General features: G+C 43.1%; 1 protein-coding gene across 1 annotated transcript in view; it reads right to left on the bottom strand.

Annotated features, from left to right (window-relative positions):
- Positions 1-10,384: 10,384 nt before the first annotated feature.
- The window catches only part of LOC121874635 (visual system homeobox 2-like), a 48,895-nt gene continuing 45,302 nt past the window's right edge, over positions 10,385-13,977 (bottom strand). Inside the window, exons 3-4 of the mRNA XM_042378864.1 lie at positions 13,968-13,977; positions 10,385-10,552 (exon numbers count right to left, since the gene is read on the bottom strand). The exon at positions 13,968-13,977 is cut by the window's right edge and continues 114 nt beyond it. Of these exons, the coding sequence (XP_042234798.1) occupies positions 10,385-10,552; positions 13,968-13,977 (178 nt within the window). The remainder of the gene's footprint in view (positions 10,553-13,967) is intronic.

Genomic DNA, 13,977 nt, shown 5'->3' with positions numbered 1-13,977 from the left:
ATCTGACTCACATGTTATGTATACTGAACATACATCTGACTCACATGTTGTGTATATTGAACATACATCTGACTCACATGTTGTGTATACTGAACATACATCTGACTCACATGTTGTGTATATTGAACATACATCTGACTCACATGTTGTGTATACTGAACATACATCTGACTCACATGTTGTGTATACTGAACATACATCTGACTCACATGTTGTGTATATTGAACATACATCTGACTCACATGTTGTGTATACTGAACATACATCTGACTCACATGTTGTGTATACTGAACATACATCTGACTCACATGTTGTGTATACTGAACATACATCTGACTCACATGTTGTGTATACTGAACATACATCTGACTCACATGTTATGTATACTGAACATACATCTGACTCACATGTTGTGTATATTGAACATACATCTGACTCACATGTTGTGTATATTGAACATACATCTGACTCAATGTTGTGTATATTGAACATACATCTGACTCACATGTTGTGTATACTGAACATACATCTGACTCACATGTTGTGTATATTGAACATACATCTGACTCACATGTTGTATATTGAACATACATCTGACTCACATGTTGTGTATACTGAACATACATCTGACTCATGTTGTGTATATTGAACATACATCTGACTCACATGTTGTGTATATTGAACATACATCTGACTCACATGTTGTGTATACTGAACATACATCTGACTCACATGTTGTGTATACTGAACATACATCTGACTCACATGTTGTGTATACTGAACATACATCTGACTCACATGTTGTGTATACTGAACATACATCTGACTCACATGTTGTGTATATTGAACATACATCTGACTCACATGTTGTGTATACTGAACATACATCTGACTCACATGTTGTGTATATTGAACATACATCTGACTCACATGTTGTGTATACTGAACATACATCTGACTCACATGTTGTGTATATTGAACATACATCTGACTCACATGTTGTGTATACTGAACATACATCTGACTCACATGTTGTGTATATTGAACATACATCTGACTCACATGTTGTGTATACTGAACATACATCTGACTCACATGTTTATACTGAACATACATCTGACTCACATGTTGTGTATACTGAACATACATCTGACTCACATGTTGTGTATATTGAACATACATCTGACTCACATGTTGTGTATACTGAACATAATCTGACTCATGTTGTGTATCTGAACATACATCTGACTCACATGTTGTGTATACTGAACATACATCTGACTCACATGTTGTGTATATTGAACATACATCTGACTCACATGTTGTGTATACTGAACATACATCTGACTCATGTTGTGTATATTGAACATACATCTGACTCACATGTTGTGTATACTGAACATACATCTGACTCACATGTTGTGTATATTGAACATACATCTGACTCACATGTTGTGTATACTGAACATACATCTGACTCACATGTTGTGTATATTGAACATACATCTGACTCACATGTTGTGTATACTGAACATACATCTGACTCACATGTTGTGTATACTGAACATACATCTGACTCACATGTTGTGTATACTGAACATACATCTGACTCACATGTTGTGTATACTGAACATACATCTGACTCACATGTTGTGTATACTGAACATACATCTGACTCACATGTTGTGTATACTGAACATACATCTGACTCACATGTTGTATACTGAACATACATCTGACTCACATGTTGTGTATACTGAACATACATCTGATATGTCATTTGAAATACATCTGACTCACATGTTGTGTATACTGAACATACATCTGACTCACATGTTGTGTATATTGAACATACATCTGACTCACATGTTGTGTATACTGAACATACATCTGACTCACATGTTGTGTATACTGAACATACATCTGACTCACATGTTGTGTATATTGAACATACATCTGACTCACATGTTGTGTATATTGACTGGAATGAAGAAAGGGTGAAGATTCAGTCGTGACCATAATGATAAATTAAAAACAAACAGGTTTTTCTGAAGTGTTTGGTGATTATTTAGAAGATTGACTTATTTTTATGGCGTTAAAACACTAAAAACAACAATCACATCTTTGGTAACTTAACCTAACTTTTCTTAACGTAAAATAAGACCAAATTATATATTTTTTTTTACCTTATTTAATCGAATCTTTACCGAAGAAAGTACTATGAATTAATTACCTAACTTATTACAGGTGAGGTGGCCCTTGACTCAAGTGCCACGATGAACACTGGAGGTCGACCTCTACAATGGATGCTGGAGGTTGACCTTGTAGGACGCCAGAACTTCCTCGCCCTCCAGCAGGTGAGTCACCAGTACTGCTCCGTGAAGTGTCAGGTCACACTTAATTTACTATTATAGTCAGGAAAGACAGGTATTGGGCTGACTAACGCAAACAGGACTTGTATGTGCTAGTGTGGGTGAGAGCAGGTGTTAGTAAGGTGGAGGACAGGTGTTAATGTGGTGGAGAACAGGTGTTTGCGTGGTGGAGGACAGGTGTTAATGTGGTGGAGGACAGGTGTTAATGTGGTGGAGGACAGGTGTTAATGTGGTGGAGGACAGCAGAGTTGCCAACTTAGCGACTTTGTAGCTAGATCTAGAGCTTTTTGTTTTTTCTAGCGACATTTTAGAGCGATTTGCGACTTGTCGCAAATCTAGAGATATCCACAGAAATCTAGCGACTTTCTGGATACTTTTGGACTGTCCATGAAAACTCAGTTTTCCTAATTTCGAGCCATAATATATAGCAACGGGGTTACAGGGACAATAAATAATAAGAAAAGTTTAATACATTTGAACGGGTCGTGTACAGAAGGAGGGACACGTTCTATTTATGTCAGCCCGTCCATGGCTAATGTTGCTGTTGTCATTTATTTGTTTATTACCTTCGCCTTGTAGCACCTAACTTACCTTTTTGTCAGATATGCAATATGAATTTCATTAATACGCTAAATTTTAAAGAATATTAGCAAAAACATCTTATAGAATTAATTCTATCAAGCCTGCGTGGTTCCAAACTTCGTACGCGTCCACCATGGGTGACCCATAGACTCCATACAGTTGCTTCTGACACTACCCGCTTTGCCAAAAACCATCAAGGAAAGTTTCCGCTTGTTTGCTTGCTGTTTATTAATTTGAACCCTTCATAATCCCAATAGAAAATGGGTAAGCCACAGTATTCGCAGCGATTTAGGAAGGAATGGCTCTGAGATGACAGATACAAAAATTGGCTTCTGAGCAGGAGATAATAAAAAGGATTTTGTAAATTTTGCAAGTGTACTTTGTCTGCTGTTGTGCGACATTGAAACACAAAACACTAAAAACACAAGAAAGCAGAAGAGCCGTTTAGTGCAGAAAGACAGACAATTTTACCATTCAAGAAACTTGGGAATAATAGCTAGCGACTTTCCATGGAAGATTTAGCGACATTTAGCTACTTTTAGGTACCAGCCTAGCGACATTTGAAAACCCGAGTTGGCAACACTGGAGGACAGGTGTTAATGTGGTGGAGGACAGGTGTTAATGAGGTGGAGGACAGGTGTTTGTGTGGTGGAGGACAGGTGTTAATATGGTGGAGAACAGGTAATGATTGTTTTCTTTATTGGTAAGTGACGTAACACACACACACACACACACACACACACACACACACACACACACACACACACACACACACACACACACACACAGGCAAACAAATTTTAAGCCAACACAAAAAATAATCGTATTTTGACCCGGAAACATAAAGCGAAACAGAACAGAGCGAAATGGGATAATGAAATAATCCTTAATAACTGGTCGCAAATGGTGACAATGAAGGAACAAACAAACACGGAGAGAGAGGAAAGAGAGGAGAGAGGAGAGAGAGAGAGGGAGAGAGGAGCGAGAGAGAGAGAGAGAGAGAGAGAGAGAGAGAGAGAGAGAGAGAGAGAGAGGGAGAGAGAGAGAGAGAGAGGGGGAGAGCCAGCGAGAGAGAGGGGAGAGCAGCGAGAGAGAGAGGAGAGAGAGAGAGAGAGAGAGAGAGAGAGGAGAGAGAGAGAGAGAGAGAGAGAGAGAGAGAGAGAGAGAGAGAGAGAGAGAGAGAGAGAGAGAGAGAGAGAGAGAGAGAGAGAGAGAGAGAGAGAGAGAGAGAGAGAGAGAGAGGGAGAGAGAGAGAGAGGAGAGCGGGGGAGAGAGAGAGAGAGAGAGAGGGAGAGAGAGAGAGGAGAGGAGAGAAGGAGAGAGAGAGAGAGAGAGAGAGAGAGAGAGAGAGAGAGAGAGAGAGAGAGAGAGAGGAGAGAGAGGAGAGAGTCAGCGAGAGAGGGAGAGAGCGAGAGAGATAGATAAAGAGAGAGAGCGAGAGAGAGATAAAATGAGAGAGTGAGAGAGAGATAAAGAGAGAGTGAGATAGATAGATAAAAAGAGCGAGAGAGATAGATAAAGAGAGAGAGCGAGAGAGATAAATGAGAGAGTGAGAGAGATAGATAAAGAGAGAGTGCGAGATAGATAGATAAAAAAAGAGAGCGAGAGAGATAGATAAAGAGAGAGAGCGAGAGAGAGATAAAATGAGAGAGTGAGAGAGATAGATAAAGAGAGAGTGCGAGATAGATAGATAAAAAAAGAGAGCGAGAGAGATAGATAAAGAGAGAGAGAGTGAAAGAGAGAGAGAGAGAGAGAGAGAGAGAGAGAGAGAGAGAGAGAGGAGAGTATAATGAATAAACATGACAAAGTAAGTGGTACGATTTATTATGCATAATGATCACTTTTTGTTCACTTGTTCATTTTATATAATTGTTCACTAGTTCACTCATGTTCCCTCGCTCGCAGACCTTGTTCACTTGATCACACTTGTTCATCTTTGTATTTTTATCCCGTCTTTATAGCATAATGGTGGTATGGTAGTCATCATGGTGGTATGGTAGTCATCATGGTGGTATGGTAGTACTCATGGTATGGTAGCCATCATGGTAGTATGGTCGTCATTATAGTCGTATGGTATGTCAGCCATCATGGTAGGGTAGTGATCATGGTAGTATGGTAGCCATCATGGTCGTATGGTATTCATCATGGTAGCATGGTATTCATTATGGTAGTATGGTAGTCATTATAGTAGTATGATATGGTATCCATCATGGTAATATGGTAGCCATCATGGTAGTTTCGTAGTGATCATGGCAGTATGGTAGTGATCATGACAGTATGGCAGTGGTCATGGCAGTATGGTAGTGATCATGACAGTGTGGCAGTGATCATGGCAGTATGGCAGTGATCATGGCGGTATGGTAGTGACCATGGCAGTATGGCAGTGATCATGGCAGTATGGCAGTGATCATGGCATTATGGCAGTGATCATGGCAGTATGGCAGGATCATGGTAGTGATCATGGCAGTATGGTAGTGATCATGGCAGTATGGCAGGATCATGGTAGTGATCATGGCATTATGGCAGTGATCATGGCAGTATGGCAGGGATCATGGTAGTGATCATGACTGTATGGCAGTGGTCATGGCAGTATGGTAGTGATCATGACAGTGTGGCAGGGATCATGGTAGTGATCATGGCAGTATGGCAGTGATCATGGCAGTATGGTAGTGACCATGGCAGTATGGCAGTGATCATGGCAGTATGGCAGTGATCATGGCATTATGGCAGTGATCATGGCAGTATGGTAGTGATCATGACAGTATGGCAGGGATCATGGTAGTGATCATGGCAGTATGGTAGTGATCATGACAGTATGGCAGGGATCATGGTAGTGATCATGGCAGTATGGTAGTGATCATGACAGTATGGCAGGGATCATGGTAGTGATCATGGCAGTATGGTAGTGATCATGGCAGTATGGTAGTGATCATGACAGTATGGTAGTGATCATGGCAGTATGGTAGTGATCATGGCAGCAAGGGAGGGCAACACACCACCATGGAAGCTTTTACAGCCAGTTATGAAACACTAAACAGGGATGACGAGTGGCGGGGGCGAGGCAGGGGAACCGGCCGGAACATGTGAACACCGGAGCCTGTGAACACTTGAACATGAGAATAATTGAACATGTGAACACTTGAACGTCGCACAATTGAACGAGTGAACAATTGAACACGTGAACAGCTGAACATGTGAACACTTAAATATGCGAACAATTGAACGAGTGAATAATTGAACACGTGAACAGCTGAACACCTGAACATGTGAACACTAAAATATTTGAACAATTGAACGAGTGAACATGTGAACGTGTGAACATATAAACTCGAAAACAAGTGTACGTGTGAAATAATAAATATGTGATCACGTGAACATGTGAGTTATGAAAGAACAAGTGAAGGTGTGAAATTTTGAAAATGTAAACGTGTGAACGAATGAACTACAATTATTGTTTAAACTAATCCAAATTAAGAGATATTAATCAAAAGCCAGAGAGAGAGAGAGAGAGAGAGAGAGAGAGAGAGAGAGAGAGAGTAAAATGAAAATAAATCACTAAATACATTAGCATTATGCAGAAGACCCGACAGCAGCACCCTTATCCACTACCTCCTAAGATGTCCCCACACACAACGCCTGCTGGACCACCACTCCACGACCCCCTGACGGAGACACGATGATCCTCCCCATACTGGCCAGATATTATGTAAATAATATTGATGATGTGTTAAAGGAATATCCTTCCTTCCTTAGGCTTTAGTAAGCTCCTTTATAATATTTATACTGTATATACTTGTGACACTTGCTAGATGCTTCTGGTGTCATTGTACAGGGGTACCTAGTGACAGCACTAGGATCCCGCTTCCTCTATCAAGGAATAAACAATTGAAATTGAGAAAAAAATACAATAAACACAGGAAAAAAAATAAAATAAATAAAACACAAAAATAAAGAAAAGAGATAGAGAAAAAAATAGAAAAACAAAAGAAATATATATATATAGATATAGATATATATGTGTATATTTTCTTGATTCACTTTGATATCAGAAATTCCTTTTATCTCCCACTCTCCTCTGCTGCTACAAACTGCGGCTCAGAAAACTAGAAAAAATGTGGGCTATTTTTTTTTTCTGTTGGTAGTCGAATTTTTCACCCGACACACACGACAATAGAATGACCTTAGGTAAATGTCCTGAGGGGTGAGGGAGGGGTGAAGGGTGAGGGAGGTGGTTGGTGGTGAGGGGAGGGTGGTTGAGAGGAGGGGTTGAGTGGCGAGGGAGGGTGGGAGGGGTGGTGGTGAGGGAGGGATGGTTAGGAGGTGTGAGGGGAGGAGGGGGGTAATGGGAGGAGGGAGAGGGTGGTGGGGAGGGTGGTTGGTGGTGAGAAGTGAGAGGAAGGGGGAAGGGGGTGAGAGGGATGGTTGTGAGGAGGGAGAGGGGTGACAGTGAGAGGGCTGGTAATTCTTTAGTTCTTTTGCCGACAGACAGACACACAAACAGACAGACAGCCACACAGACAGACAGACACACAGACAGACAGACAGACAGCCACACAGACAGACAGACAGACACACAGACAGACAGACAGACACACAGATAGACAGACAGACACACAGACAGACAGACACACAGACAGACACACAGACAACACTGATCACTCCAGCCTCCACCACCGATATGAATAGTAACAAAGAGAATATCCCAAAAAAATATCACAGTAATCCCCTGAATGAGAGTTTGGTCATGTGTGTGTGTGTGTGTGTGTGTGTGTCTCAGTGTGTGTGTGTCTCAGTGTGTGTGTGTCTCAGTGTGTGTGTGTCTCAGTGTCTCCTTCCTTGTTAACGAGAGACAAGGAAACTACCACCGGCTGAATCTCTCTCACCCAATAAACTCCTCACAACAAGGGGTGATTATTGCCTAACGACACAAACTACCCATCACATCACGCGCGCCCTCGTTCCACAACACATCACACCTCTCCCTCCCCCACTGTCACTCCCTCCTCATCTCCCCTCACTGTTCCTCCCCCACCCCCACCCCCTCCCCCTGGGCCAACTCCCTAAATCAGTCGTGTCTGTACATACATTAACACACTGGACGACACAATGGTTCATAACTTATCATTTTCCGCTGACTTGTGTTTTGGGTCGAGTCTCAGCTCAGTTTAGACGTCATCATTTGTTACCTTTGGGATTTATCTTAAGTTTTTTTTAGTAAGATGTGTTGTTAGTTAAGAGGTGAGTGATGAATGTATGGATCGTTGGGGGTTTAGTATCGTACGTGGTGGGGACGGCACGTGTTAATACCAGTATGTGGTATGGAAGAGCACGTGGTAGAGGTGCACTTGGCAGGTGGGATGTGGTAGGAGATGCACGTGGTTCGAGTGCACGTGGCAGGGAGAAGGTGGGGGAAGCTATAGGTAGGGGGGTTAACCTGGCAGGGAGGGGTACGTGGCAGGGAGGGGCACGTGGCAGGGAGGGGCACATGGCAGGGGGTACACGTGGCAGGCTAGTGCACGTGTCGCCTCAGGCAAACACTCACAAAGCTCTTTGTGAAACTTGATGGAGTTAAAACGTTAATTTAAATTGTGAGGCGAGTTATTTGGGTGTCAGCGGGGGGTGGTAGTTGTGGTAGTGGTGGTAATGGTAGTCTACAGTGGCAGTGTTGGTAGTGGTGTTGATAGTCTTGGTAGTGGTGGTAGAAGTTGTGTTATGAGTGGTAGTTGTGGTAGTGGTAATAGAGGTGGTGGTGATGGTAGTGGTGGGATGGTGGTGATTGTGATGATTGTAGTGGTAGGAGCTGTGGTACTATTAATGGTAGTGATGGTAGTGGTAGTAGTTGTGGTATAAGTGGAAGTAGTGGGGTTGGTAGTTGTGGTAGTGGTAATAATGGTGGTAGTGGTGATGGTGTTCGTTGTAGTAGTAGGGTGGGTGGTGGTGATGGTGGTAGTCGTGGTGGAAGTTGTAGTGGTGGTAGTTGTAGTGGTAATTGTGGTAGTGGTGGTAATGTTAGTGCTTCCCCCTTATACCTGTTAGTATTAATTTATGGTAGTTGTGGTAGTAATGGTGGTAGTTGTGGTTGTGTTAGTTCCTCAGTTATTAAAGTTAGGGACTATTTACGCCTGGGTTGACTAGGAGAGCCCCGGGAGAGAACCATCTTCCACAAATACGCCATGATGCATTCCCATTCCCATTCCAGTTATTTTGTATTCCAGTTTCAATTATTAGTTTGATCCCACTCATATTTTTTTCATATTCCCAATCCTATTTTTACTCCGATTCCCATTCCCATTCCCGTTCCCAGTCTTGACGTGCCAGGTCTCCGGCAGTTGTTCCCAGGCCTGAGGGTGATCACGTGACACAATTGGCCTCGTTATTAGCTAGGTGTTGACTGATCCACGCTAACTGCCAATTATACCTTCACCCCTGGCACTACCCCCCCCCCCAGCCCTGGCACCATCCTCCCAGGCCTGGCATTACCCCCTCCTTTCCCTCTCTACCTTTTCTCTCACTACTTTCACTTCCCATCTCTCTTTCTTTCTCCCCCCTTCTTGTCTTTCCCCTTTCTCCCCCTCTCCTCCCTCTCCTCCCTGCCCTCTCTGGAAAAATACGAAAAAGTTGAATATTTGTATCAGAAAGGAAAGCTGATGTCCGCCATGTTCAGCCCCTTCTCCCTCCTCCCTTCTATCCCTCCCTCCCTCCTCCTCCAAGCTCCTCTCTAATCTTTTAACCCTTCTATTTAACCTTTCTCACTTCTCCCCTTTACACTTAACAACACCCTTCCTTTATCCCCCCCCCCTTTTCATCCCTTCACCCTCTCTCTCCCTTCCTTCCCTGTACCCCTCCTTCTATCCTTTCACCCTCTCCCTCCCTCTCCCCCTTCTCCTCTCCCTCTCTCCTCTCTCTCTCCCTCTCCCTCCCCTTTCTCTCCGTCCCTTCCCCTGGCTAACTATGTCTCCCCCTCCCCCTCTCTCTCCCTTCCTCACACTCTCACCCCCTCCCTCACCCTCCCCCTCCCTCACACTCCTCTCACCCCCCCTCAGAATACAATAAAAACAAACAGTAAACAAAAGCAGGGATGTGACAGCTAGTCTCCCTATAACCTTTAAATGGCTGGAATACCGAGGTGGAACAACGGCAATTGGAATGGGAATGGGAATGGGAATATGCTTGTGCTAACGGGAATCTTCTTGGGTGGATATTGTTGAAATTCTTGAAAGGTGAGATAAAGTGGGAATTATTGGAAGTTATCGTTGGGAATCTAGAGGTTAAAGTGGGAATTGTAAGTTAAGGTGGGAATTGGAATTGTCGGTTAATGTGGGAATTGTAAGTTAAAGTGGGAATTGGAATTGTCTTAATTTGGGAATTGGAAGTTAGTGGGAACTGAAGGTTAAAGTGGGAATTATAAGCTTTTAGTAGGAATCGCAAGTTCAGGTAGGAATCATCTTTTGAGGTAACTGGAATGGGAATCCTAGAACGAACATAAAGTGTCCTTGGAATACTGCACTAGGAATGCGTCGGCTAAACCAGGAATGGTCCATCTCTAAGTAAAGCTGAGATACGAATGGCTGGATAAAGTAGGAATTGTATTGAATAAGCTGGAATGGTAATATTAAGAGACAGTTCCTACAGCAGGAATGGGAATTATCTTCACTGGAATAAACTGGAATGGGAACTGAAGATGAAACCGGGTTGAGGAATTTTCATTTTTAAGACAAAACTAAAGTAGGAATCATTGGTTAAAATGGGAATTATTATATCTAGGAATGTGAGAATGGGAACTGGAATAGGAATCCCTCGGTCAGTCTAGAGTAGGAATTGCCTATTTTTCTTGACACTTCACATTGCCTATTTTTAGTTAACCGGAATGGGACTGTTCTTGTCTGGAATTAGCGAAAATCTAACGTTGGAATGGGAATTTTAGGTGAAGCTGAAGTGGGAATTGTCATCTCTAGGTTCATGTGGGAATCGACTTCATTGGAATTAGTTGGAATGGAAATTAAAGAGTAAGTTAGAATGGGAATCTTTTAGAGTTAAATTCGTACTGTGAACTCTCTCTCTTTCTCTCTCCCTCCCGCCCTCCCTCCCTCCCTCCCTTAGTATTACTTCCTCTTCCCTCCCTCCCTCCTTTCCCTCCTTCCTATCCCCTCTCTCCCCTTTCATTCCCTCCCATTATTATCCAATAACTCTCCATCTCCCCCCACTCTCTCTCTCTCTCTCTCTCTCTCAGGTAAAAAACAAACACTAATCTTATAAAGTTACAACACAAGTCATAACTATGTACTGACTGACTGACTGACTGATATTGTTTTCCGCACAAGGAAGTCTTTGTGTACGCTTTATCATATACGCTGCCAGACGTACAATTACTCCCTCACTAAGGTTAGATTAAGTTAGATTAATTTAGATTATTATAAAGTTAGGTTAGGTTAGGTTAGGTTAGGTTAGGTTAGGTTAGGTTAGGTTAGGTTAGGTTAGGTTAGGTTAGGTTATATAAAGTTAGGTTAGGTTAGGTTAGGTTATATAAAATTTAGTTAGTTAGGTTAGGTTAGGTTATAAAGTTAGTTGTAGGTTAGGTTAGTTATATAAAGTTAGGTTAGGTTAGGTTACAGAAAGTTGGTTAGCTAGTTAGGTTAGGTTAGGTTAGGTTAGGTTAGGTTAGGTTAAGTTAGGTTAGGTTAGGTTAGGTTAGGTTAGGTTAGGTTAGGTTAGGTTAGGTTAGGTTAGGTTAGCTTAGTGAAAGTCTCTAATCATCACGTGAAATGAACTTGGGGGGGGGGGGATGGGCTAATCCTCAGGTGACCCCTAAAATACCCTTAAGGACCCCCCAGGTGAACTCCCTTATTGGTGGGCGTCTGGGCTGAGGTTCACAAGGGTAGGCGTCCCTCTCTATTTCCCCTCACCACACCACAGCAACCTAGATTACTGTTTCTCCCCTTCTTCCCCCATTCTCTTCCTCCTCTCCCCTTTAATGTTACACCTTTAGCCACCCTTTTCCCCTTATTCATATCCCTTGACACTAGGTTACCACCCCTTTGATTTCTGTTGTCTCCTTGGCTAATTCTTTTCCTTCCTCTCTCCCCTTGACCCTGACAAAATTTCACACCACACCCTTAGCTTGTCACCTTGCTCTACATCCTATTGGTCAGTCTCCCCCTCCCCTTGACAAAAACCTTACAGCACACATCACACTTTATTTCTCCCAGGTTACAAGTCCATCATCCCCCTCCCAACTCCCCCTCCCTCCCTCCCTCCCACCACCAGCTGTTGTAATAAACTGAAGGTCCTATATTGACACGGCGCCTCTAGCTCCTCCGCCACTAAATACGGGAAGTTTAATAAAAGTGTAACATTGTCGGCTAAATACCTATTCGCATACAGCCCTTCCCCGCCCTCACTAAATTCCAATACAAGTTCTTTCAAACACACACACACACGCACGCACACACACACACACACACACACACACACACACACACACACACACACACACACACACACACACACACACACACACGAGTCTCTACACCACCAGCACCACCGTCGGCTTGGAACAGCCCGTCTGGTGAATGGTCAATATTGCTACTGCATTGCCCTCCGCCCCCTTTCATATGCGGCCATTATTGCCAATATCCAGGCTGCAGGCACGTACATAAGCGCATTTGCAACTTCACCTCACTGAAATGGCGAATTCAGATTACCCAACTAGCATTCAAGTTGCTCATCGAGGCGGCACACCGATCAGAGCCGGTGACAAGGGGTGTGACTCTCTCTCTCTGGGCTATATGTTGTCCTCCCCATTACTGCCTACGTTAACCTCTAATATCTGCAACACGGGGGAAGACAAAGGTGCAATACACACACACACGGCCACGTCCGCTTTTAACTTGTCCTGCACGGATGACACTATTTGGCCCCCCCCCCAGACACTTAAGGCTATTGAGGCCCCCTGTGATATGGGCGAGTTTAGAGGAAGGGAAAGTGAGAAAGAGAGAGAGAGTGAGAGAGAGAGAGAGAGACGACGAAATGGTCTTGTATCTCTTGTCTCTGTGTGTATGTGTGTGTGTGTGTGTGTGTACTGTATGTGCGTTGGTTGATGTGTTGGTGAGGGTGTAACATTGATGGTTGTGTGTGTGTGTGTGTGTGTGTGTGTGTGTGTTTTAGTGCCATATTTGCTCCCCCTGTACATATCATCCTCTTTATTGTGTGTCTCTCTCTCTCTCTATCCCCTTGTTCGTCTTTCATAAACAGGGAAGAGAGAAGGAAAGACTCATCCTGTCTGTTTATGGTCTATGTATGTATGTGTGTATGTATGTATGTATGTATGTATTTATGTATGATGTATGTATGTATGTGTGTATGTATGTATGGGATCTTTCTTATCACCTTTGTATATATTTATTTGTATATGTTTATTTGATGTATTTGTTGGATGTAAGTGTGTTTGTTTGTAATTGTGATATTTTGTATACATTAGTTGGATTTTGTTTGTAATCGTGGTCAGTTGGTTGGTTTGTGGTGTTTGTAACTGTTTTCTTGTTTTTTGTGTTTGTAATAGTGATGAGTTTATTTGTTTGTCATAATGGTTTGCAATTGTGATTTCTTGTTTGTTTGTTCTTGTGTCTGTATGGTTTTTTTGTTATCGCATGTGAGCAATATTTTATAGACGTATAATTTACAACTCTCTCTCTCTCTCTCTCTCTCTCTCTCTCACTGACCCAATCCTCTCCCTCACTCTCCCTCACTCTCCCTCTCCCCTCCCATCCACCTCTCCCTCCCTTTTACCCATTCCTCTCTCCTTCCCACCAACCAGTCATCCGTTTCTCTCCTCTCCCTTTACTTAAATCTCCCCTTTCCACTTGTATCCTATCTCCTCCTTTGTAGGATCCCACCTGTAGGACCCTCCCTGTAGGACCCCCCCTGTAGGACCCCCTTGTAGGACCCCACCTGTAGAACCCCACTTAGGAACCCCTGTAGGACCCCCCTTGTAGGACCCCACCTGTAGGATCTTACCTGTATCCTG

The sequence above is a fragment of the Homarus americanus genome, unplaced genomic scaffold (assembly GCF_018991925.1).
Source record: "Homarus americanus isolate GMGI-L3 unplaced genomic scaffold, GMGI_Hamer_2.0 scaffold34360, whole genome shotgun sequence".
Taxonomy (NCBI): Eukaryota; Metazoa; Arthropoda; class Malacostraca; order Decapoda; family Nephropidae; genus Homarus; species Homarus americanus.
The sequence above is the reverse complement of the archived record's forward strand: the minus strand, read 5'-3'. Positions and strand labels throughout refer to the sequence as shown.